Source organism: Melanaphis sacchari, unplaced genomic scaffold (genome assembly GCF_002803265.2).
Source record: "Melanaphis sacchari strain LSU unplaced genomic scaffold, SCAv2.0 Contig323_pilon_pilon, whole genome shotgun sequence".
Lineage (NCBI taxonomy): Eukaryota > Metazoa > Arthropoda > Insecta > Hemiptera > Aphididae > Melanaphis > Melanaphis sacchari.
Genome location: NW_020271194.1, coordinates 172329 through 199394, shown reverse-complemented (window position 1 = coordinate 199394; position 27066 = coordinate 172329). Strand labels below are relative to the sequence as shown.

At 24.7% G+C, this 27066-nt stretch overlaps 2 protein-coding genes across 2 annotated transcripts; both read right to left on the bottom strand.

The window, feature by feature from the left end:
• Positions 1–1184: 1184 nt before the first annotated feature.
• LOC112596484 (sodium/potassium-transporting ATPase subunit beta-2-like) lies at positions 1185–13483 on the bottom strand. Its single transcript, XM_025342187.1, has 7 exons — positions 12985–13483; positions 5489–5629; positions 4859–4975; positions 3128–3309; positions 2839–2940; positions 2603–2771; positions 1185–1464 (listed from the first exon to the last, which is right to left on the bottom strand). Exons 1-7 carry the CDS (start codon positions 13133–13135, stop codon positions 1355–1357), a joined length of 972 nt encoding a protein of 323 aa, XP_025197972.1. The 5' UTR covers positions 13136–13483; the 3' UTR covers positions 1185–1354.
• A 9630-nt stretch (positions 13484–23113) lies between these two features.
• On the bottom strand, positions 23114–26028 carry LOC112596494 (28S ribosomal protein S18b, mitochondrial). The gene is made up of 5 exons (XM_025342207.1): positions 25862–26028; positions 25645–25783; positions 24084–24181; positions 23877–24007; positions 23114–23319 (listed from the first exon to the last, which is right to left on the bottom strand). Exons 1-5 carry the CDS (start codon positions 25943–25945, stop codon positions 23187–23189), a joined length of 585 nt encoding a protein of 194 aa, XP_025197992.1. The 5' UTR covers positions 25946–26028; the 3' UTR covers positions 23114–23186.
• Between the last annotated feature and the right edge of the window lie 1038 nt (positions 26029–27066).

Sequence of the window (27066 nt, the reverse complement as noted above, 5' to 3'; positions counted from 1 at the left end):
TAGGGAGGTACATTCTATCTCGTCATTCCAGAAGAAGGGAGTGGATTTGATCGTGTTAATTTTTTTAAATGCCTGCCGTGCGAATCTTTGGGATAGGACAATCAAACTACGTTTTACCGTAACAAAAAAAAAAAAATGTTTTATTTTATTTATATCAAAAACCTTATTTTCAATATTATTGGCTGTGTAATTATTGTACGTATTAAAATGTGTTTACGTCACGCAGTCATTTTATAGGCAAATATACAAGGGTCACCAATAAACGCTAGCGATACAAATTATCTATATGGTAGAAATCAAAAACAAGGGGAGGTACAGACAAATTTTTTCATTTTTGAATAAGACTCTGTAAAAATGTTACTCTCCATCAAACCCGAAATGACGCCACTATAGGCATAGGTTGGCATACTGTATTGCAGTTTGCTTTTTGTACATAAACATAAAAACAAATATAATCGTAGGTATATACTTTTTATGTGATGGCCATAGTCAGATATCAATGTGAGACATCTGGGACTTCGCTCACCAGAAATTTCACTATCCCTCCCCTTTAGATGGAATCGTAAATATATCCACGAAACATATAAATACCAATAGAGCTGCGGGCACTTTTACTTTGAATAATACTAAATAATTTTAATAATAATAATAGCCCTACTTAAAAAAAAATCCGTACACGACGGCGGCTACGTTTAATGTGAAAACTTTAAACTGACACAATTGCAATTATTTATTTATTATTTTTTTTTTTTTTAATGAAAAATGTGGGTTTAGTCTCTAATTTATAATATCTATTTTTTTATTGAAACATGTTCCTACGTCTTATCATTAGGTTGCCTACCTTGCATTGATTATATCCGAATTTGCTTATAAAAACAAGCCGAATAAATTAAACGAGCTAACTACATTATTCACGGTAGAAATGACTATAGGTACACCTACTTATGGAATATGATAAAAAGAAAAGTTATAGGCAGTGATAATCTTTGAAGTCGTCAGATGAATATTTATCGTATAACTGTGAATTTGCACAGTATTTTTTAAGCTTGAATTAAAAGTTTATTAATTAACTTTTCTGTGCTCTTATTTTATTTATTAATATTAATATATATAAATGTATGGTTAACTTAAAGAAATATTCCTAAGCCAAAAAAAAAAAAAAAAAACACCTAACGTTATTATTGTTTTTTTTTTTTATGAAAGGAGTAAACGCGTTTTGTTGGGATTTCACTTAAACCAATTAACAATACAACGATATAGTACTAAAATTAAACTGGCTATGTTCTGTGTTTTGTGATGCTCCAAAAAACTGAGAACAAAGCGAATGGTTTAGCGGTGTTAAGAGCCTTCAACTTTAGTCAATCATCAATTCGAAGTGAACGGAACCTTCGCGGTTTTGCAAGCTGCGTTTGTAAAATATGTTCTTGGCCCAGGCACGGCATTCCACATTGATCAAAGTTTGTCCTGCAACGAATCAAACAAAAGCTGTCGGTTAAGTTAGGTATATAAAATATTTCCATTTTTCTTACAATTAACGATAATGATTACAAAGCTATAAAGTTCAACTAGCGTTTATGTTTTGTTTTTCAAATCTTAGAAAATCTCAAATAAGAATCAAATGTATTTTACACTCTCTGATGTTATTATGCAATATTGTTTTGATAAGTTTTTAAAGTGATTTTGCTTAATAATTATAAGTAATTTTTTTTTTTAGTATATAAGATATAGATATTATATAATATTATGAAAATTAAAAGTACTTAAATATAAATTTAATAAAATTAAAATAATAAAATATGTAAGTATAAGTACATATTATAATATATATTTTTGTAAATTATATTTCACATATTTTTAAATTTTAGTATTTTTTATTCGGTATTTTAAAATGCGTATTAATGCTAAAATCTAACTTTTTTAGTGTTATTACTTCTGAACTCTTAAATCAAATAATAATTAATAAATAATATCTATGCCTACTTTAATGTATATATAAAAAAACAATGAAATTATAAAAATTTAATAATAATACCTAATTACATAGTAATATTTTAGAAATGTATATTGTAAAAATCGTTTATATAAATACTCAATCGTAACAAAATATTGTTGATTATTAACAAAAATTCATCAAAATTTGGGAGAAATTCTATCTTATAATATTAAATTACATGACCAATTATGAATATGGATACAGGAAAATTTTAAATTTCATTGTTATTACAATACAATTTTAATTGATTTTATGTTAACTTAACAACAACAAATATTATATTTATATTTTTATTGTTTGTATTTTAACTGGAAAATTATAGAAATAGGTTTTTCGTTATTAAATTTGTATGTATTTTCATAACGATTAACTATAGTATTGAATATAATAAACAAATAATAAATCCTCTTTGTGTTTATTACAAGCGTTTTTTACAAAATCACAAAGCATTCTTTCAATAGTACCTATATAATATATATATATGTGTGTGTGTATGTAATACATATAGGTACTAACTGCTTAATGAAGTACCTATTTGACTTATCTAAGAAGAAATGTTTAGAATAATTAAATGAAAATTATTGAATAAAAATATTTTTATACTCTTACTTTTTGGATTTAGGAAATGTATGGCGATTAATGGGCTAAGATAGTCGCGCTTGTTTCTGTACGGGTAGTAATAGCCGGGAAATCCATCTTGTGGATATAACTTAAGTGGTCCAATATTATCTTTGTCTGCTGGCGCTTCTCCATCGCAGGTAACCCATATTGTGAATAACTATAAATGTAAACATAAACAATAATTAGTATTGTACAATATTAAATATTATTTTGAAACAATTTACCTCATGTTTATTTCTACTCGCAATTGTGTTTTTAAGTTCTTGTGGCATGTCAGCTGGAATGTCTGTCTTGTTACTATAGAATTCTGGTTCCCAGTCGAAAATCTACGCAATATTTATATTCGAATAATAATCTTTACATACAGTGATCTTTAAAGATAAAGATAATATATGTATTATTTACTTATACTTCAACTATGCTAATTTAATATTATTAGAGTTTACAATATTTTTTTTAGAATAATGTGCAAAAATTTGAAATTCTTGTTAATCAATTTTTCTAAATACAAACCTTATTGAGCTTAATGAAAACACAGGGCTGAGCTTTTGGATATTGATATTTTGCTTCGGATGTGCATGGTCCCATGTTTGCCAGGCTGACCTCGCAAACTTTGTCCTTTTGTGGTGGTATATTGTAATCACATTTCTGTTGGTTACTACCTTTGTCTGGCAGTAGTGTTTTATTCTTATACACTGAAACCATTTCAAAAGACTCAGCTTCTTATGTTTGTGCTATCTAAAAGTTATACAAGCAACCTCTATAGAGGGAGCCAGCAGATGTGGGAATGCTATGTCTCAACTCTTTATAAAAAATCAGTTTTGAGCTTAAATCTTTAAAATATATAGACTAATTTTATAAATAAATAAAAACATATTTTAAAAATATAAATAATTATTCTTTAAAAAAAATTATTACTATAATCTCATCGCAACATTTTAACAACTGATTTTTATGAACATGAAATTTTAGTTAAGGAGATTCCATACTACCGTCTTTTATAAATCTGTATGCATTCCAACGTAGGTACAAATTTTAATTTTGTTCCGATAATAATTTTTTTGAAAACATATTTGAATTCATTATGAAATCTTTTGAGTCCTTCGAATCAGGATTTTAAAAATTTCTATATTTTTTTTTAAATTTAAAATAAGATTTTTTTTTAGAATATAAAATTAAAAGTTTGGTTCAAAGGATCCAATGTTAACGTAAAAATAAAATCTGATTTTAAAATTATTATCGATGTAATTTGATATTTTATTAAATTTTATTTATATTAATTTGATATTTTGGAACTCATTTACAGTTATGATTTACAATAAAATTTAAAAAAATTTCGATTTTTGACGTAACGTGACGCGTGTATATGAGTGTGTAACCCTTAACCCGCTCGTTATCTGGATACAAAATATAGACTTCATACGATAAATTCAAAAATTATTTTATAAATATTTTTCGAATAAAACTACCATAGTCAATATGTTAGGATGCATATAGGACTATTTTTTTAAAAAAAAAAAAGCAGTGTGGGATTTATTTGAATATTAATATAAATATATTTATGGTAGAAATCAGTAGGTTTAATTTTACCAGCAGTAGATATTTTTGTTCGCTTTGCAAGATAAGAAAACTTACGCCTCTGATTATTATCAGGGCTTGGGACTTTATGCACTTAAGATCATAATAATATGTGCATACATATGCATAATAAAACATAAAGATATGCGCTTAAACATGTGTTTTTTTTTAAATTAAAAAACCATGCTTGTAAAAATGAAATTTAAAAAAAATGAAATGTGAAATGTCGAGTCACAGTATTTATTATTGCCTTATCGGCATTATTGCAGATGAAACTATAAGATAAAATTAATTTAGAATGAACAATTTATATTATATATACACATTTGTTTTCTAAATAAATTTTTTATAACGCGTCAAAAAGAAAAATTGTACATTAATATTATTCATTTTTTTTTACAAATCAAATTTAAAAAATATATAAATTTATCGAATATTCAATAAAAACGAATAAATCTTTGCAATATGCATGTGAAGAAAAAAACCTAAAATATGCAAAAATATGCAATACAAATTTTTGAATTTGAAATCCTTGTGTTAAAATACAAATATGTATCGAATCCGATTTCTTCTATTTATTTCCCGAACAAATATGCAAATGCATTAAATCCCGAACCTTGATTATCATATAATTATGTGGTATTTTTTTTTTTTTTTTATACTGACCAGCTAGGAACTTGTCTAATTCATTAGTCCATGCCTCTACATTAGTTGCGTTATCCGCTGCGTAGTAAATTAGTGATCCATCTTCAATATTTGGAGACATGGGTCGAAATCCTAATCCTGTAAAACACATATAGTTTGTATTCATATAATACTAATACGCATTATATAATAGTATATAATATTCATTGGTAATAATTGATTAGAGAAAATTTTTTTTAAAAAGCATGGTACATCTTGAAAAAATCATATTACGAAGATCTCTCCTATTAACAAAAGTTTCCATTGAAGTTTCATATAATTTTTTTTTTTTTTTCTAGAGATTAATACTAAAAAAATTATCTTGATATTATTTATTATATAAATGAATATACATAAAATATGTACTAAAGACATTTTTTTAAATTTTTGTAACGTGATTAAATCTATGTACAAGTTGCGATTGTAGTAAAATCTATTTATAGTTTTAAGTATAATACAATACTTATTTACTTAATTATAATCAGATAAAATGTGTGTATACTAAATTATTAATAAGTCAACATAACTGAATGTACCAAAATAGTTCAAATAATAACTTTACATTTTATTTAAACGTATAATTAAATGGAACAAGAAATTTTGTTTACATACCAGGATTTGTGCCGATTATCGAGCTGGTCAGTGTGAAATGAGGTGTATGGTCGTTCAACGTAGATAATAGTACTTTCATGCATATGGCGAACATGCATGCCAAACTTGAATAAAACACGGCATAAAAGAGCAGAATTCCTCCTGAAACATAAAAATTATTATTTTTTTAAATTTAAAATGTAATTTATGTACTTGAAGTATATGTATATATTATTATGTAAAATGTTAATATATTTTGATTATACATAAAATGTTTAAATGCTGTTTTAATTTTTTATAATTACATTTGTACGACATATAATTACACTATATCTACTTATACATTTTATATTCAAGTTATTTGAAGTAGTGTTAATGGACACTACCTCTTCACTAATGTTATATTTTTTTAAAACATAATTAAACAAATTGTGTGTGTTTAAAAAAAAATATATATATCGACAAAAAAGATTCAAATTAAATATTATATATGATAATAATATTTATATTATAGTTTAATACCTACATAATATTATTGTATTATTTATATAATTATTTATGTATCTGTTATATGGCAAAGTAGGAATTTCGATTATACATTTTTGGACAAAGTGTAAAAAAAAATAAGCATTAAAACTCCAAAATTTCCAACAATGCTCGGGATTTGAACTTTATATTATGTTTATCACATAAATATTTATATATCTATATATATATATATATATATTATGATATCATACCTCGCTTGATCAATATAATTTCACATTATAATCAAAATATATAATAACAAGGTTTCATAAAGCATCATTGCATTCATACATATTCTTAAAACATAATAGGTATATTCAATTTATTTATTCAGCTGTTTAATAATTAGGTATTTATTTGATAATATAAAACCGTATAATTAATTAAATCCATACAAAAATTTAAATCCTTTTATTCAATATATTATGTTACTGTAGACTATAAATTTTACTCTAACTCATTTTTTTTATTATTAATATTTATAATAATATTAAATATTAATATTTATTATAGGGTTTATATTTAACAATATTATATGGAATTTAACAATAATATTGTTAATAATAATTAATAAATATTAGTATGGTTAATTCGATACATATATTTTATAATTTATACAATGTAATATTTGATTAAATTAATTAATTTTTTTGTATAAAATCAACAAAAATCAATGTTGATTTAAAAATGTTTTTTATAAATTTAATAAACTGTCTATTTATTCAATGTATTTCTTTCTTAGTGTGCATAATTAATTCTACCGATAGTATTTGTTGATTTTACCTATAACTTTTCTTAATTCAATTATATATTTTTAAAATAAAAATAATAATTATTATTTTAACAAATTATTTTTTGTGAATAAATGAAAATTAAGCATTATTGAATGTACCAATGAATTTTCGTTCTGTGTAAGTAAATACCCAATGCCCCGATGTATCTATAGTCTGCCCTAAATATCATGATTCATGAGCAATAGAAATCAAATTATTATTATGAAATAATGGACAAACTTTACTCGTTATATGTGCAGTATTATATGGTAATAATACAATGAAAATGATCAATTTTGAATATATCATTGATATGTGTACATGTAAAATTCTGTATAAGAGTAGGTAATACACGTAAGTGTAGGTATTATAAACACGTTTTGGATGACATGAATTTAGAACTCCAAGTGTCATAATATTGGTCCGTGTATTAAAACCTATGTATGATGATGATAAGTTATTTTTCTAAATTTTTTAAATAAATTTAATATTTTAAAAATTTCTGAACAAAGTATATACGAGTAGATTTATGTACCATCTTAACTACTAAAATAGAGCATCGTGCACAGATTTCTTATTTTATTTGTGAGTTGTAACTATAATACATAATTTAGTTTTTGTATCTACTATATTTTATAGACAATTAACCTAATTAGGTTGAATTCACGAAAAACATACACTTGATTTTATTCAAATATATACGAAAATAAAGAGTTAAAAATATATTATAATTAATAAATTGAAAACAACAAAATCAACAATGATTGAAAATGACTCAACTTCATAATTTTATTTATTTAAAATAAACGATATATAATAACAATTATTATAGTACCTAATTAAGTTTGTAGGGCAACATTTAAAAAAAAGCAATAAAATAGTATAATTTATAAATATATGCGATCATATTATCACAATCAATTTACGTACCTAACACTTATGTTCTAGATTTTTTGCTGCTAAAAAAATTAAAAGTAAGTAAATATTTATCTTTTTAAATATAATTATTAATAAATTATTCCAATGTGAATAGCAAATGGATTCGAATAAAATTAAACATAATAAATTAAATTATGGGTAATTATAGGATTATAAACATATAATATGATGGAGATCCTACAAAATATTATTTTTGGCGTTATAATCAAATTTACTGTTTTTAGTCTTAAACCAGAACCTTAATGCAAACAAAAAAATAATCCAATTTCAATCATTTTCTCAAATTTATGAAAAATTATATCTCGAAAGTACTTAGTTGAAGAGATTTTTGATGTAAAAAGAAGAATAGAAACATTTTTTGGTCCAATATATTTACCTAAAAACGTTCACATAATAAAAAGAAAAAAAAATATAATTTTAAGACCAATAAACGAACATGTAAATGAAAATTTTATGTAAATTTAATCTATACATATGAAATGAGTACTTATTATTTATTTATTTTCTGGAAATGAGAGTGGAGGGCCTTTAGTTTTTAATAAATTATTTGAGGGAATTAGCTTCCTACTCGATCTTTATCTTTTATTTAATTATTTATATAATACTCTAAAATATTTGCAAGTTTATAGAATGTATTTTCTGACCCTTAACATAAAGCTATGTAATTAGAGTTTACAATACAAATACTTATGGATTACAATACAAATACCTACGAAATACGATACAATTCAGTACAAATTTTCATTTATAAAATGTCATCTACGTTTAATAGAACAAGATGCATTACTAACAAAATACAATTTCAGTTTATTCTTCGTGAAGGTATTTAATAATTAAAAGTTTTAAGTATACATAAATACGTAGTTGTATTTACATATTGACCAACTGCAATATTATTCAATATAAACGCTTACTTTTTAATTACAGTTATTATTGGTGACTGGATAGAGAGATAAATAATTAATTGGTATTTTTACCTTATGGATTTTTTTTTATAAAGCAAGAATTACAACTTTATAAATAAACCACAACTTTTGATTATTTACTTAATATTAATATTTTTAAAACTTGTACATTTTTTTTAATGTTTTTTTTTTATAATTTTCTAAATCTAAAATGTATTAACAATTAAAAACCATTTAAACTACAAGCCACACTAATATAATATTATTACTTATTAGTAATTAATACATTTAATACAATTATACGAGTATATCCACGATGTTATTTCACTAAAAAATTTCGTCAAAGGCGATTTGCTACCAATAAATATAATAATTTAAGGTTGTGTTTAATATTTTTTAAGTCGTAAAAATATTTGTAATTGATTAGCATATCTGTATTACTTTTAAAACTAAATATTAAAACATTAATATTTTATTTTTTAAGTCTAATTCTGAAGTTTGAATATATTTGATATTACATAATATAAGTATCATTGTATCAAGTGTTAAAATATATTATATTATTGTGCAATTTTTCCATATTTAAGTATATCTATTTTTAATACTACGAAAATATATTATGATACATACATTTTCGATTTTTAACAAAAAAGTATTATAGTTTACAAAAATGTTATGGTTTCATGTTTAATTTACACATTTTTTAAAACTTATTTCATAATTTCATGCTTTGTTATTCCGTTCCTTTTGTTATTATTTAGTACGGGAGCACCGTAAATTGTGGATTTTAGATAAATAAAAAAATATAAAATCATATTATAGCATTTGTTTGTAATCTTTATTTTTAAGTATTTTAGATATTTCATAAAAAAATTAAACCTATTTTAAGACACGATTTTAATGTATAATCGATAAGAATGTACAGACTTGGCAACTTTCGTTGGTTTTTTTCAACGAAACGTAATGTTTTTAGGTTTCTGTTATATGTTCATACATATTAAATTTAAAAGTTGTGATATTATATTATTATATAACTTTTACTTTAATGTGTTTTAGTATGTATAAATAAATGTAATTTTACAACGAAATGACTCGATACAATATTTGTAATGTTTACAATCATTTTATGTATAGTATAAATGACGTATAATAATGAGTTGTAACTTGTAAGTTTTAAGTAATGATTAATATTAAAAAACATGCGTAGAACGGTATGTAAAGCAAATACTAGCTGAAGTCCGGAACGTCGGTAAAATCAATAAGTTATTAAGGCTGCAAGGGGAAGAAACCAAACCAGGTGATTTTTGTATTTACATATAATATAATATGTTGTATTATATATAATTTACTCTAAATTATTATATATCTATGAAGTATGAAGTAATGTAGCTACGATTATATTTTTCATTTTGTATTTCACATTTTTAATTCTAACTTCTGATTAATATTTGAAGTGCTGTTAACTCATACAATACAACCTATTGCACAGTACAGAATGAAATTATTATAGTTTTATCCTTATTGTTTGTAATTATTTATTTTAATTTTATCCCTTATTTTATTGATTGCGAAAATACATAAAGTGATAATAATGACATAGTTGCGAATTTATTTACCTATATGTACGCTAGGCATTATTATGATTCGATAAGAACTGAAACTCTGAAATGATGCAGTATATTTTTCTACTCTAAAAAACTAATCGAATTACAATTCCCTGGAATTTCCTTCATCTTCTCTTCAAAAATTGCACAGCTGAACTAGATTACAGGATATCAACAAGATGACGAACAAGGTTGTATAATACTATAGTTGATATTAGATGGTATAACAGGATATGCAGTGTAAAATATTATTTATAGGAAGATTTAAAACACTTAAGAGACTTAATAGATTACATTGTAAATAAATATATACTTATATAATATGATAATCTCATAGTTTATTCGATGAAACAAGACTAGCGGAGGTTGTTCTAAACTTAGAAATATTTTTAGTCACAGTTCTTTAAATCATGGGAAAGATGCATGCGCATATTGCTAAACACGATCATAATATATACACTATATACTTATATTTCGTGCGTGTGCGTGTTTTTCTTCTATTCTTAGATGTTATTGGCAACGACATTTACTCATATAAAATTAACGAACTGCACACAAACTTATGTGTGCGCGCGCGCACATACGCACACACAAGACACTACACATACATACAAACTCACTGGGCTTAGATTTCGAATTCACTGGAGAGCATACAATATATAATGCACAAAATATTCAATAGGTACGTTACACCCACAACTCACTGTTATGATCAGATCTTAACAGAAAATACCAATTAGGTAAAATGGATTAGAAAAAAAAATCTATCCCTAGGTACAAATTGTACAATTGTTTTTATCTATAAAAATTGTCTATCATTACATTTATCATTAGTATTAAATGAAATTATAGATAGTGGTAAAAACTGCTTAGTATATGCAATAACATTGTCCAACAACATATATATTACCAGGTAATTTTGACGTTATAACAGAAATAATTTATAATAATATGGGATCTATTGTCACGTAAAGATATTAATTGGTAATCTTATAGGAATATGTATCCAATCTTTTAAATAAAATATAAAGTATTTGATAAAGATATATTATAAGTAAATTATTTAAATTTCCATATTGGTAGGTCACCACCACTACGGCACTACCACGATTTTATATTAGGTATCGGTTTTTACAAGTCGGTACACCCTGTTACACGCGTTATTTGACTCAACTTCACCAATTAGCAGTTAATGTCACGTAAATAAGTGCATTTACTTTTAATAGTTAATATCGTTGTATAGTCTAAACGTAGTCCTTTGTCTGTTTATACGTTTTTACAACTTTCAGGTCAACAAAATGAAATAGCTAAAAAGGATACAAAAAAAAATTGAAAAAAAAAATAAGTGGTTATAATAATGTCATGAAGCATAGAGAAACAAGACCTTTCCAACCGCCGCCTAAGCATACATTCAATATGTACATAAGTATACGATTACTATTATATGTACGCGTGTGTGCATGTTTATATCTATATCATGTACAGGCGATTCGGTCGCGCGCATAAAAAAGTGAAAAAAACCATCTCAACGATGAGCAAATATACGCGTCGAAAGTATCGATCAACTTGTGACTTATGTCATCGTGAATGATATTTCCGTTCGTTTTCTTTTTATGAAGCATTTATATATTTGCTGTAAGTTATCTTCCTCGGTACAGGTACACGCACATTTCTGTCTAAAATTTGCGGCGTTAAACCATTTATTAGATACTCGGATATAATATATTTACCTAATGTATATAAGGTCTAGCTGGTGATCTTTGGCCCTGAAGGATCTGGGCTCCTTTTAAATGATAACGGTTACATTAAATGTACCCATTCATTCATGAACAAACTACGGTATAAAATAGTAACTATATTGAATCTATTGATCGATTTTGTTTGAGAGTTCCGCTGAATAATATGGTAATAATTGGTAAAAATTAAAAACGTTAAGTGATACAAAAAAACAATTGTTAGATTGAGTAAACCACGTGTGCATAGCCGTGTAAATCTATAGTATGTAATTCGAAAACGAAGTGAATTCAACATTTTTTCGGCCACCTACCTCCTGTGAGGAAAAGGCCACCAAAATCTATTGTAATCCCTATGACCCAATTACTTTAATTCATCATGCAGTTGCATGTAATAATTTACAAAATCGTATCGAAAAAAATCAATTCCGAAAAACCTAGATTCGCTCACAAATAATGCAATAAAAGCGTGTTTTCCGCACGGCACTTACATAGGTGATGTAGGTATTGCGTGTAAAGGGGTAAGTGGTAGTACGCACGTGAGGTGTGGTCTGGTGGGTTTATAAGTCATACGTGTGTACACCGATGATACGTGAGTGACACGACACGACTGGCGGTGTAAACGTGATTTCTTTAATGTTATCTAAAAGGGAAAACCCTAACTGTGTATAAAAACAATAAAAAAATTATCAGCTTTTAGCTATACTTTTATAATATATAGGTAAGTACCCATCATGTCAATCATTATGTATAATGATTAATGACTAATAAGCAATAAGATACCAACAACTTTATTTTTGAATCCAAAATGTGTAGAAAATACTATCTATTATTTAGATATATACTTCTAAGAGTATCCCTCCCACCCACAGCCACCCCTCGTATATTATGTCATGTGACTATCGTTTACAGACACAATTGTATAAAATAATATTACGTAATCCAGTTACGGTCAGGCGCGCTTCGTCGTGTTTATTAAGTAACGTAAACCTGTTATAAATAATATTAATAATAATAATATGTATATATATTCACCCCAACTCTTGGCGGACCGGCCGAGAAACTCGTGCGAGCTCGGGTTGTAAATGCCCATGATGATCTTCTGCCATATAGTCCGGTCATCCTTCACCTTGGCGTACTCCCATTCGTACCCAATGCCGTTGGTGTCCGTGTTGTGCTTGACCATGGTGGCGACCGCGCGGCTCCGGGGTAAGTCGGCGGAACGGAGCGCGACTGTTCACGGAAAGGGGGTGCTACCGGCCGAGGGATGCGGTTGACCCGAATCGGTATCCGGGAAAACTGCAAATCGAGTATACAATTATACGACCGGTCGGGCGGTGTTCTCGCGGTTAATCGGGTGCGGCGATGACTGAGACTGGCGTACGCGGGTGACAGTCAGCGTTCGCAGGACCGGTGAAAATGGTATCGGTGGCGGCGGCGGCGGTGGGTCGGCTGCAGCGACGATCGATGATGACGGGCAGGCGCGCACAATAAAAATACGCTGCGAACGGAATCGCCGACGTACATACGGTGGCGCGGCGACGACGTGCGAATAACGTCGGTGGCGATGTGTACGGTCGGCGGCGCGCCGTGCTCGATACCGCAGTGTTGCCCCCGCGGCGAACTCGAAACACCGTTCGCACGGCTATATAGTATACACATATAGGCACATTATTATACGATTGTCGAGCTTTTGCTGCTTGGGTTTTCTTTTTTTTCCTGTTTCGCATCCCTCCTCACTCTCCGTAGGGCTTACACCCTCGCGTCTACCTCGACACTTATACGCGAGTGTGAGCGTTGAACGCATTATGCTCTATATGTATTCGTAATTTATCGATTCCGCCCGGGTCGTGCAAAGCGTCGCTTGAGGTCTGAGTGTAGCACAAAGCTTTTAATAGAGAGTAAACAGAAAAAAAATTCCTTTGAGTCATACCTATATTATTCTAAATAAACAGAACTCAAATTGATATAAGTCAAAAGTACTTAAATTTTCGAGTAGGTACGCATTTAACCCATGTATTCCTAATACAGTTTTAAATTGTACTACTTAAGTCCAATAATATTGTAACATTCCATTATAGATTTCGAGTTCGGTTTACAAATTATTTAAAAAAATACGAGCTGTGCAGTAAATAACCAATTTACAGATAATACAACTTTTATTAGTTCAAATAAATCGTCAACCATACACCGCATCTTTTTAATTGACTAATAATCCAAAAATAAGATTTTTACTTATTTAGACCATCGGATTTTTATCGATTTACGATTTTAAAGGGATTTTATTAAACGAGTTTGTGGCACTGTATAGTCGTATATAGTTTTACCAACCCGATATAGTTAAGCCTAGTTCTAATTTCTATGTATAATATGTCTAAAAAAAAAACCATTTTTGTTTTGTTTGAAGAGTACTGGATACTTTCTTGTGCATTTTAATTTTCAATAATTATAGTACGAATATTGACTATTGGGTACTCCATTAAAAAAAAATAAAACGATAGGTTTAACAAATACAAAAAAACTTCATGATCTAATATACATATAATGAGTAATGATTAATTGATACAATAGTTTATGTAAACGTGATAAACGTAAAGTATGTCAAAATTGTTTGAGTTATACGAAAAAAAACATAAACTCAAAAGTCGCAATAATGGATAAATACAGGTACCCTACTATTTGCTCAAGTTATATATATTTTTGCATCTCACATAAAAAATAGCTCTAGTGTCTCGGTCAGTGTATGTATACAAAATACACATACACAATACTGGTATTAATATTCGGAAAGGTTTAGCCCACGACAAATAACTGCTCACTATTAAACATTGATAATTTAAATTTCAAATAGCGTTTTGATACAGCCATATGAGCAAAACCGCACCTCGAATCTTCGCAAATGACCACTAGCAACCGCTCTTGTTAAATTTTAGGACGGTCGACTGCTTTAGCTCGCTCAAATTATAAACTGTGAATTTCCAATACCTACTCATATTCACACAAAACAATTTGTCTGTCAGACTTCATGAATATATTAGTTAATGTGCATACATAATATTTTTCTATCATATTTTTACAGTAATAAAAATAATTATCATACAGTAATAATATAATTTAAGTATATAAATTTAAGTATCTCAAAATCCATTTTCATTTAATGCTGTTTAATACCAAACAATTTATAATAGAGATTCAGTAAAACTGCTGTATCTTGAGCAATATATGTAACTATCTACTCGCTTAATAACTATTTTATAAAATAGTAATAATTAAATATCTACATTTTTTATACATATTATTTATAAGTTCCTATTTGTCTATTAAGTACGCAATATTAGATAGAAATAAATTCTATCTAAAAAATATTTAAATAGAATTTAAGTAATATTGAATAATTGTAGATATTAGAAGGCAAACAAATTATAATCAAAAACATATATATATATTTAACTAAATACACAAATTTTTGATTTTTTTCTTATTTTTTTTTTATGTAGGTTTATACATATTATAAAAAAAATGTTTATGACTAAAAATAATTAAAAATTAAACGCAAGGTTCCTCATAATAAATGCAAAATTTTTTTACTATATTTTTTTGAGTGTGCCTATGAGTTAAAACTTGATATAATTCGTTAAATTTACGTAAATATATTAATTATTTGAGTGAGTCATAAAATAATAAAATAATGTAAGAAATAACTAAAAACAGTTATTTAGGTTATATAACATTAAAAAAAAAATTAAAACGTTAACTACATTAAGAATATTAAATTGAAACTGTTATGGTGAAGAATTTCGAATTAAATTTTTAATCTTTTTTACTATAAATAAAAATGTTATTATACACAAATCAAGTAAAAATATCAAAAATTTGTTTATTTAATTTAATAATTTATATTTTGTTTATCTATTTGTTTATCTATATATTATAATTTAATCATCTCTCTAATAACTACAATCATCCAATATTATTCAAATGCTATCCAATATTTTTTTTTTTTTATAAGGCAAAAAAAGATATACTATGGTTTTCGCGGAAATCGACTTTACACTTACACTTTATTTTTAAATAATGCGTATAATTTTTAAACTATAAATTTTGGTTTGTAAATACCTGACTATTCAAAAATTAAAAAAAAATTATAGTTATTATAGTTAATTATAAATTAATATTAATTGTTTTTAAACTCTTAAATGTTAAAATAAATTCCAAAATATAATATGATAAATTTTACATATTTTTAATTATTTATTTTTGAAGGTCGAGGTTTAAATGGACAACTATCTAAAAATTAAAATATATTGCATAGAATATAATAGTGTTTATCAAAACAATATGTGTCAAATGTTAATTTATGTGTATATAATAATCACTGCCCCCGGATGTATTTGGTAACGGTTTTTTCAAAATAACTTGAAGCTATATCTAGCCAATCATTATAATTGTAGGATCTAACATCTCAATTAGTTGTTATATTATCCATAAAGATCTAAATTTTTCAATAAAAATAGTATAATAATTTTTTTTTAAATAACATTAAATATAAAGTTTTACTATTATTTTCTAACTTCCAACCTTAGAGTTTGTTAAAATTTATAAATTTATAACAAATTTATTTTAGGTAATGTCCTGTGAGTAAAATCTAGGAACAAAAATAAACTAACTTAACTATAATTTGAGCATTGGATTTAGAACTGTCGAAAATATAAGGGTAAACTTTACACACTTTTTTACAGAATCATATAATATTACTTTAGTACGGATTATATTATATCAGTATCAAGTTATAATAATTCAAACTTTTAACGATTTTAAAATATTATGATGTTCAATAGTTTACAACTTTATTATATTAGGTACTTACTATTTATGTTATACAACATTTTTATCTGTGTTTATATTTAAACTTAACTCTAAAAACGATACTTTAATATTTTGCTAATTTAGTAAATTATATTAAAACTATTTTTTATAGGTTTTAACATATTATTATTTTTATTGATTTTAATATGCTGTTTTATATTTTAATAGAGATAAAAATGTAGAAGATTATTATTAATCACAGAATTTGTAGAATAAAATGCATTTTTCATAATAAAACAAGAAAACTCTTTGAAGATAAAGAATATTTAGCTTATTTTTTATAATTCAGAATAAACTAAATAACTTGTAAAAAGAAATCTTATTTGGTTCAAAATTTTTTGATAAAAAAAAAATAAATATGGCTAAATAAAGATAAATTAAAAGAAATTTACACATACATAAGTACCTACCAATTTGAGCGAACTACTTTCTTGATAGTCTACAAAGATATATCGAATTAAAACTGTTAAAATTTATTTATTTTACAATATAATATAATCTAGCTATTAATTAGAGGGATAACATCATAAATGGTTATTTATACTCAATATAAATAGCATAGCCTATAGGTAGTATAATACAGATAATTAGAATTATCTTAAACTATTTGTTTATAATTTTAAAAGTTACGGAAACATTTTCTGAATACATTTTACTGGTTTTTAATAATATGTAAAAAAATATTTTAAGTTTTCATTAAAGTGTATACTGACTGTATTGGTATTATAAACATGATATTAAAACTAAAAACCTATATTTATAATGAAGAAAATATTAAATATAAACCATAATATTATCATCATCTGTGTACTTTTTATAATTGTTGTAAAAAAAAATAAAAAAATAATAACTACAATTATTATAAATAATTCACGCATTGAAAACAAATATATCGTAAAATTTAAAAGTATTTACTAACACCATATTCTCATATTACTATTATTATATCACTTACTACACTCTACTCGTATACACACTCATCTGGCTTCGATTACATAGATATGTTAGAAAACTAAAAAAGCAAGACAATAGTGTATATTACACTTTTGTATTAAACTAAAATTTTTAATGATAAATTCATAAATAATTTTTAGTGTGAACTAGCTTAGTAAGTATTACCAAAAAAATAATGGTCTAAACTGTCAAATCTTATTAACTGAATCGTAGTATAGTTTGTATACCTATATTAACTACATCATTATGTTTTTATATCACACAATATTTCAATTTTAATACAACTTTTAACTTACAAGACATGAGTGCATGTTTTTAGGTATTATATTAGGGAGTGTTAAAAAAATTTATATCTAATTGAAGACCCATTATAACACATGATTATTTAATTTGAAAAAATACATTTCATTAAATTATATTAATGCATGAATAAGTTAAATATAAATCAATAAAAAATGTTAACAGTCATAAATACAGCATACAAATTTAAATTTAATTATAGCCATTCAAATTTCAAAATTGTATAGCTAGACTTTGAAAATTTGACACGAGTTTTTTAATACATTTTCCTTTTAAAAATAATTTTCAAAAGTTCAGTGTAAGTTTTACAATAATAATAGTTTTATATTATTATAATCAAAGTAGTTTAAAATGTTATGGTTGATTAAAAAAAAAAAAAAATAAATAAATAATGAAATTATTCTATATTTAAAAATAAATTATCAGCAGTCACAATTATTTTTATTATAAGCGTCTGAAGTTTAAATGATGACGACACATATCCAACGTATTAACATGTAAATAACATATTACTTTCAAAGATTTTCTTATTCTAAAAATATTCTATAATATCTAAACTTTCACCTAATGATTAATTTAATTTAAGAACTTAATATATATTGAATAGTTTTTAAAATATCTTAATTTCTCTTTGAGCTTAACATTTTCAATGTGTTTTTAGTGTTATACATTTTTCCTATGAAAATATCGATAACAACGTTTTCGTTTAGACAAAAAGCTCGGAAATTCAATACAATACAAGGTTACTCATAATTCATAAGTTGTATTAAAATTAAAGCTATTAAATATGTATAAATACATAAAAGATAGTTGATACATTGCATGATTTATATATTATATATAATATATATATACTTAAGCATTTGAAATTCTAAATTTGATAAAATCACAAACATTTTTCAAATACCTAAGTTTGTAGTTTAAAATATAAAAAAATGATCAATTTATACAGCTATAAGACGCTTGAAGTAGTTATTACTGGAGTCAAAAATGTTAAAAAATGTATAAGCACAGATTCCTATAGATACTTGAAATTTAAATTTGGAAATTAAGTTTTTAAATGAAGAACAATAACATTTTTAATTGTTTGTTTGAAATTCAAAAGTATTAAACTTTTGCGAATAAGTACTAAGTATGTAATTATTTATTAATTATTATTCATCTAAAATTTAACATATACTGATAAATATTTCAGAGACTTTCTCAATGACAAGGAACACACAACAGTCGACACCTATATTTCCATCTTTTTTAATGTTAAAAGTGATAGATTGGGTAATCAAGAAACTTAAAACATTCTATAATTATTTAATCCATAATAAAATTTACCAAATATTTAGACTTATTTTTAACTATTAATAGATATTTTAAATTTTGAAAATGTATTTGGTTTTTTTTCTATAAATATAATAAAAATATTTATTTTTTCTAACAATAAAAAAATATCGATACAAAAATTGTATACTTTGCAAAAAACGCTTTAAAATTCGATAAAATATCCCAGAATTCAGAAAATGTTTATTTTTAATAATTATAAAACTTGAAAAAAAAATATAAAAGTTTCATGATAAAAAATCTTAGAAGAATCTCAAAAAACGAATGCACAATTTTTTTTTATACATATTTTATGTTCAAATTCGGTGAAATCGGGTATTTAAACAATGATTTTTGTTGTTTTTATTATTTTAATTCAAAAAATAGTATACAACTTGAGATTTTTTTAATACCTACACATTAATATTGTCATTTAGTGTACACAAATAAACATTTTCTAAAATAATTAAATATATTTAAGCTATTGTCTGTTTATGCCATGAGCCTGTTCAAACCGTTCTGTGGTATAAGTACTTATTTACTAATAAGTTAATAATGTTTAGTGTAAGTATAGTGATTTTTAACCTGGGTAACATAAAATATCTACGGAAAAAGAAATTAAAACAAGAGAATTTTTAATTTTTTCAAATAAAATCGTTTTATTGCTTCCGTTGTCATATAATCGCCATGAGGTACCAATGTCGGAAGAACATACCTAATAATAGAAATAATAATTATTCACGCTAAACGGTATACCAAAATGTTCATAATATTATCTTTGTATTAAATCTATTTATTCATTAGGTCGGAATGTCAATAAATGTAAATTAATATACATTCAACAGTCAACACTTTAACTTAAATAAAATGTGTAATTACTAATTACTATTTTTCTATGCACTGTATTTTTTTAAAGCACTCAATGTTTTCTCTAAAATGAGCAGTTTAAATTTATTAATATTTTGATGCAATGTTGAATTATCGCAAATAAAAAATTCCATGAATCCAACCGCTGATTTAATATTACATATTTACAAACTGTAATAATAATTTATAATATAATAAATGCGATGCGTTCTGAAAAAAATTAATTCAATCAACTGTATTATAATATTATAATAGCATAAGTATTAAACCTAGAAAGTTTTATTTCAAGTTCAAAGTATATTTACATTACTTATACCAACATTAAGATTATTTACTTTAGTGTTGGATGTAGGCCATACCTACCTACGGTTTACCTACTTGTTTATAGTTGCACATTATTCGTATTAACCTTATAAATATTGCAAACTCCAACGTGTTCCAGGTTGAAGGATGAAGTCTGAATAATTTTAACACAATCAGTGAATATTGTTGTATGTATAGTTACGTTTATTATTAAATCAACCAAGTCCAAAATAAAATAATTAAAGTAAATATATGGTGTTAGCTAGTGAGGTGTAGCTTTAAGCTTTGTGATGTCGCATCTGACAAGACCCTATCAGTCTAGAGGCCAGCTCTCCTGGACTAGAGTGCTTGTAGTTATATCTGAATAACTATAAATGATTTGTAGTAGGTCATTATAGGCGCAAATAGGAAAAATAATTAGGGGGGGGAGCTCGAGCACCAGAACATTTTTTTTTTAAATTTATTATAATATGTAATTACATAGTTTTAAAGATATCTGTATTTCTCCAATCCTGAACTTAATTATTTATCATACATAGTATACATATTTAATGAAAGTATTAATATTAAAATTGTATAAACTTTTAAATATTTTCTTTATAAATTAATAGATTAATTCCGTTAAAAAATTAAAAAATTAAAAATAATTTGTCTTTGAGTGGCAAGATAATTTAACATTATCTATTTATTTAAATAAACAGGGATATATTTTAATGTAATTGTATACGTCTCTTAGTTTTTTCAAAAATATTTAAGATGTCTTCATTATTGATACAAATGTCCTTTTCTGTACCTATGCAAAATATTTAAAATTGCTAAACCTATCTTGATTCATACAAGTAGGTACACAATTATGTTTTTGTACATCGCATAGTAGAAAATGATTTCACACAAGTTGCTTTACTTACTGAAAGAGTAACAGCCAACAGGCAACAACTACAGCTTACTTGACACATATTGCAAAATTTGGAAATACATTACCATCTTATGTCAAATGCTGTTTTATTTTTTTGGAACTAGAGTTTTCACCCAAAATGTTATTCAAACAGACATTTCAAACTTTAATGATTAATCACAAATTCCAAATAGACAAGATTGAAGGACGTCGTTGTCGCTATCGTTCTACCATTCGTAATTATTTTCCAATTATATCTATACAATATTAATTTTTATATAATTTTACTACCTATTAGTAATATTGTTAATTGTAATATTATTTTGTTTCATAAAAATGATTTTCTTATTGGTGAAAATAACTTATTCTAAGAATAATATGCATAGGAACATTATAATTTATATTATTGTTGTTTGAGGGAGCTTTGAGTGATTTTTTTGGAACTAATTCCCCTCTATTTGCGTCACTGTCGGTCATCCTCACACACTCATTTTATCTCAGCAGGATGCATCCATCTGATGTCCTGTGTAGATACGAGTCTGGTGCCAAAGTACATTATTTAAAATTGTGTCAAATAACTTAATTAAATATATTTTTAATTGTCGTATAACTTGTATACATATATATAATGAGTGTTAAAGTGTACCCTGTTTTTTTTTGGGACATACACGTAATAATCACAGCTTGTTACATAAGCAGTTAAATAATTAACATTAAATTCATTCATAAAATAATAAAAAATTATCGGAAAAGAATATTACATATAGGTACTATACATATAGGTATCAATATTAGACTTCCAGTCAAACAGAAATGTCAAATCATTTTACAAATAGCATAAGTAATATTATTCATATGATTTGGCCTAAGTTCTAACGTTAACAGATTAGTTTTTAATTATTCATTTTCATCGATATTTTTTACATTAATTATATTTACTTAATTTACATTAGTGAATGAATTTTTCTAACTGTGATAAAATTTGAACTATCCAAAAAATAATAATTTACAATAGTTGTATTTAAATATTTTTCACATATGTAAAACTAATTTATAAATTGAAATAAAAATTTTAAATTATTTAAAAACTAACCTTTAATTTATAGTTTAAAAAAACTCTGATTGAAATACTAAGTCATCAAAATTTAAGTTATGATTATATTTTACTTAAACAAAAATAAAAATTTTAAGTTTTTGAAACTAGTTATATTCATACTTAAAAATATTTTTGTGAAATTAATTATTATTTTTATGACTTAATAGACAAAATTGTTCTTATAAATTGAATATTTACATTTGATCCATACGAAATACTTTTACATTAAATTCATTTATTACATTATTAATTCAAATTATTTGTCTATAAAAATGTAAATATTAATATTATTAAATTAATATTTTCTATCAATATGTTTAAAATAAAATTATTAAATTAAACAAATATTAAATTTGAAAAGACTTTTGATTTCACATTTTTTCATTTTTTTATTATTAAATATTGACTGCTTGCTAAAATGTAAATATTGTAACAACACAATTATAACTAATTTGTGTGAATTGTAAAAAGTATTGCTAATTTTAAAAATAATTCTATCAATTTTCCCACAGTATAAAACTAAAAAATATTATAATTAATATTATTTAAACAAATAACACAATTAAAAGAATGTGCATCTACAAAATCAAACATGTATTTCTGTACAAGTTCAATTACATTATTTATGTGAGAAATATTATACTAATTTGAATTTTTAAATTCATCATAATTGTAATGTTTGATTGGAAGATCAAATTTAATGAATCCCCAGTCTTTGGCTTTTTTTACGGCAACTATCAAATTTTCATGTTGTTTTTGGCAAATTCCAGTTAATCTGTAAAAAATATAAATATATATTTATCATATAAATTAGCGAGAAGATTATCAATTAGCTATTATTATTTAAAAATCTAATATTACTCATTTAAAACAATTATAAAAATTTTATTTATTTTATTTATACCTCTGCAATGTAAATAAAAATTAATTTAAATGTTTAAGTATCTTAGATCAATATAGTGATCTACATTAGTTTATTTTATCACTTTTTAGTTATAGTATGTTAGATAGTGGTTAAAACTATTCTAAATATCATACAATAGTGTTAAATATTTTATTTTCTCTTATTTAGAAATACTATGAAGTAAACTACAAATAAAATACATAACTATACATTTTAAACCTTTATAATATAAGTTTCAGTATTCAAACATGATACATTTATTAATAAATAATATTAATAATATTAGTACAACTATCTTTAAAACTTTTATTATTCAAATAATAAAAACTATAAAAATAATATCAAATGAGTTTTTTTTTTCTTAAGCCAATATACCAATTGAATTATTTATTTTATATAAAATCCTAATTTAAAACTAATATACATACTTGTAGGATAATAATTTTCCAGAATACGGAGATATGAATTGTTTGAGCAAATCCACATTTCTGTAGTCGAGTATGAGGTATTCGTCACGACATATTGGACATGGATTACCAGTTGCAATCATATCAGATCTCTAAATAAGAATAATACATATGATTATATACTAGTACTAAAAACGACTTAAGTATTTTATTTTATTTACAACTTACAATACACATTTTTCTAGTTTTTTTTGGTGGAATACTTCCTTTGTGATTTCTGCGATATTCTTTCCATACGGGATCATTTCCATACGTGGATTTATACGCTATAGATTAATAAAAAATTATAAAACTATACTTATAATAATTACTTTAAATTAAAACCTATGTAATTAGAAAAATTATAATATACCAAATTTCAATATACTATTTTAAGTATAGTTAAACCCATTCTTTATCTTATTAATTTCAGTTCTAGATTTTATTGCTCAGTAATAAAATATAATAATAAATTATTCTCTACATTTATTTATAATTTAAATATCTTTTGTTATTCTAAAATAAATAAATTAAAAATTAAGAGTAATCAGTTAACTAAAATACAAACCATTAAACCAAAACAACTTAAAATAAGTAAAATTACTATTTGTTAATTATAATTTTGATTATTTTTTTATTAATATTGTATTGTATAAGTTATTAAATAATACTAGAAGTATATTTTAAATTGTTGAAAATTTCATTAAATTTATTAGTATTTTACAAAATAAATTTACTAATAGCAATTTGTGAAAATGTATTTATAAGCAGAACTTAAATGACTTTTATTAATATTAAAGATTTAAAATCCAAGAGAAAAATGTATTGAATTCTTCTAGTGAAACTAAAGCATCATTTACTACATCAATAGAACCTACTTCAGAGGCAATTTATATTCTTAAATCTTTAAAAAATAAATAATATTTAAACAAAAGAAAAAATTTACAGTTAATTTGTTAATAGCAAAACAAATGTTTTAATATTTTCTTGGATTAAATTAACTTTTGGGGGGCAATACTAATAAGTAAAACTCAAAGTTGATGACTTTAAAATATTAAAAAAACGACCCAAAAATATATGCAAATATAACTTAAAAATGACAACAAAAAATGACTTAAAAATTATAAATATTTGTTTAAAATTAGTAAATATATATATATATTTTAAAAGAATAGTAATAATTATAAAAATTACTTAAAATTATTATATTGTAGATACTATTAAAGCATATTTTATATTGTCAAAAGTAAAAATGACAACTAGCAATTGCTTTATTCTATTGAATCTTTATCTTTACTTAACCAGTATACAACTTGTGTACAATATTATTTAATAAAATATAAATTTGAAATAGATACAGTCTATGTAAAAGAAAAACTAAGCATGTAAAGATGTTAATTAACAAAATCTAATTACAAAAATTTAACTAAAAAGGAAAATACGACCTAAAAATGACTTTAAAAGGAAAATATGACTTAAAAAGGCCAAAAATTGCAAAATAAAAATTACTTTTTTAGATTCATATGGTAATAAAACATATTTTTGGTCAGAAGAGTATTGTCTAATAAGTTTAAAAAAAAAAATGCAAAATGCATCAATTTCCGAGCTCTACTGATAGCATCTTATGTAATTTTTGGTTCATAAAAAAAAAAAAAATTCAACATGGTAATTGAATTCAGAGTTGTATTTATTAAAAAATAATCGAATAGAAATATTTGTTTATCATAGAAAAATGTTTATGATTTCATACCATCACTTTTCAGATATTCAATACTAGTTTCAGCTGGAACCACTGTCGACCTATCTTTTGGCGAATCTCGTTTCATTTCATCTTCAACAGACAATTCATTATATTTAACAAGACTTGTGTACACATTTCTTGCATTGTTCTAAATAGAAACAAAGTTAAGTTAAATTAATATAGTTTATTGAAAAATAATTAAAGTAATGTAGTGATATAAACGTACAGATACAATTTTATTTCCGATTGATAGACCACTTGATGCTTTGAAAAGTGTAGACGACAATGTACGAATAGTATTCAAAAACATTTTTATAGAATGCGTACTTAAAACCTATCAATTTAAATAATAAATTATATTGAAAACATAACAAAAAAATGTAAAATGTGTTTCTGGCTCACTCGTTGTTTCTTATCTCTACATAAAGTTTTTAACAGATAAGGTAGAACATATTATATTTGTTTTAGACAACATTTTGTTTTAAACGACATTACTTCTAAACTCTTATTTTTCCAAAACCTTTAGTCATCACTACACAAACGGTGATCAATGAAATATAATTTGTATTAAAACAAAGACAATTCTCCAAAATTGCATTTATTATACTTCAAAACATTAATTAACAAATGTACCAAATAATGGTATATTGATATGTCGTATATAAATTTATTAAGGACATGACGACGTCTATAACTACCTATATGAACTATAAAACAAATATAATATAATAAATAAAACTTAAAAAGCAATGAGTAATGGGTATCAAGGAAACTATAGTTATCCCAACGACTTAATGAATATGTATATTTTGTTAATAGTAGTATTATATAATACGACCTACCGGCTACCACCATATACAGCTATATGGGTAAATGGGGTACCTACACTCATAAATTCATAGAATATAAGAGCTATACAATAATAAAACACTCAGTAATGTATCGATAGGTTGACATGATAAGCAATGAGCCACGGTCCCATCACTCTAGAGGGCCCATCAAGGAGTGGATGGAATCAAAAAAACAGATCATCATTACCACAAAACTTAAAAATACGGTGATTTTTAGAAAAAAAAACTATTATCTTGTAAAATTTAATTTAGAAAAATTACTGGCATACTTATATACTTTTATAGATTACTTTTTGACTTTTGTGCAGTGTTTGATCGTTGACGTCTGCGATAATAATAAATTGTGGAAAAGATTAGAAAGAACTCATTAAACATCGCCAAGTTCAATATCAAAATAAATGTTTATTATAATGAGTAGACCACTTAGCGTTTTAATAATTAACTATCTACTTAACATTTTATAAAACATTCATACATCTACTCGTAGTAAGGAAATTTTAAAAATTCGTGTGTTTTGAGCTTAAAATTTTACTCATTTCAAGATAAACTAAAGAATCGATTTATCATTATAGGTACATAA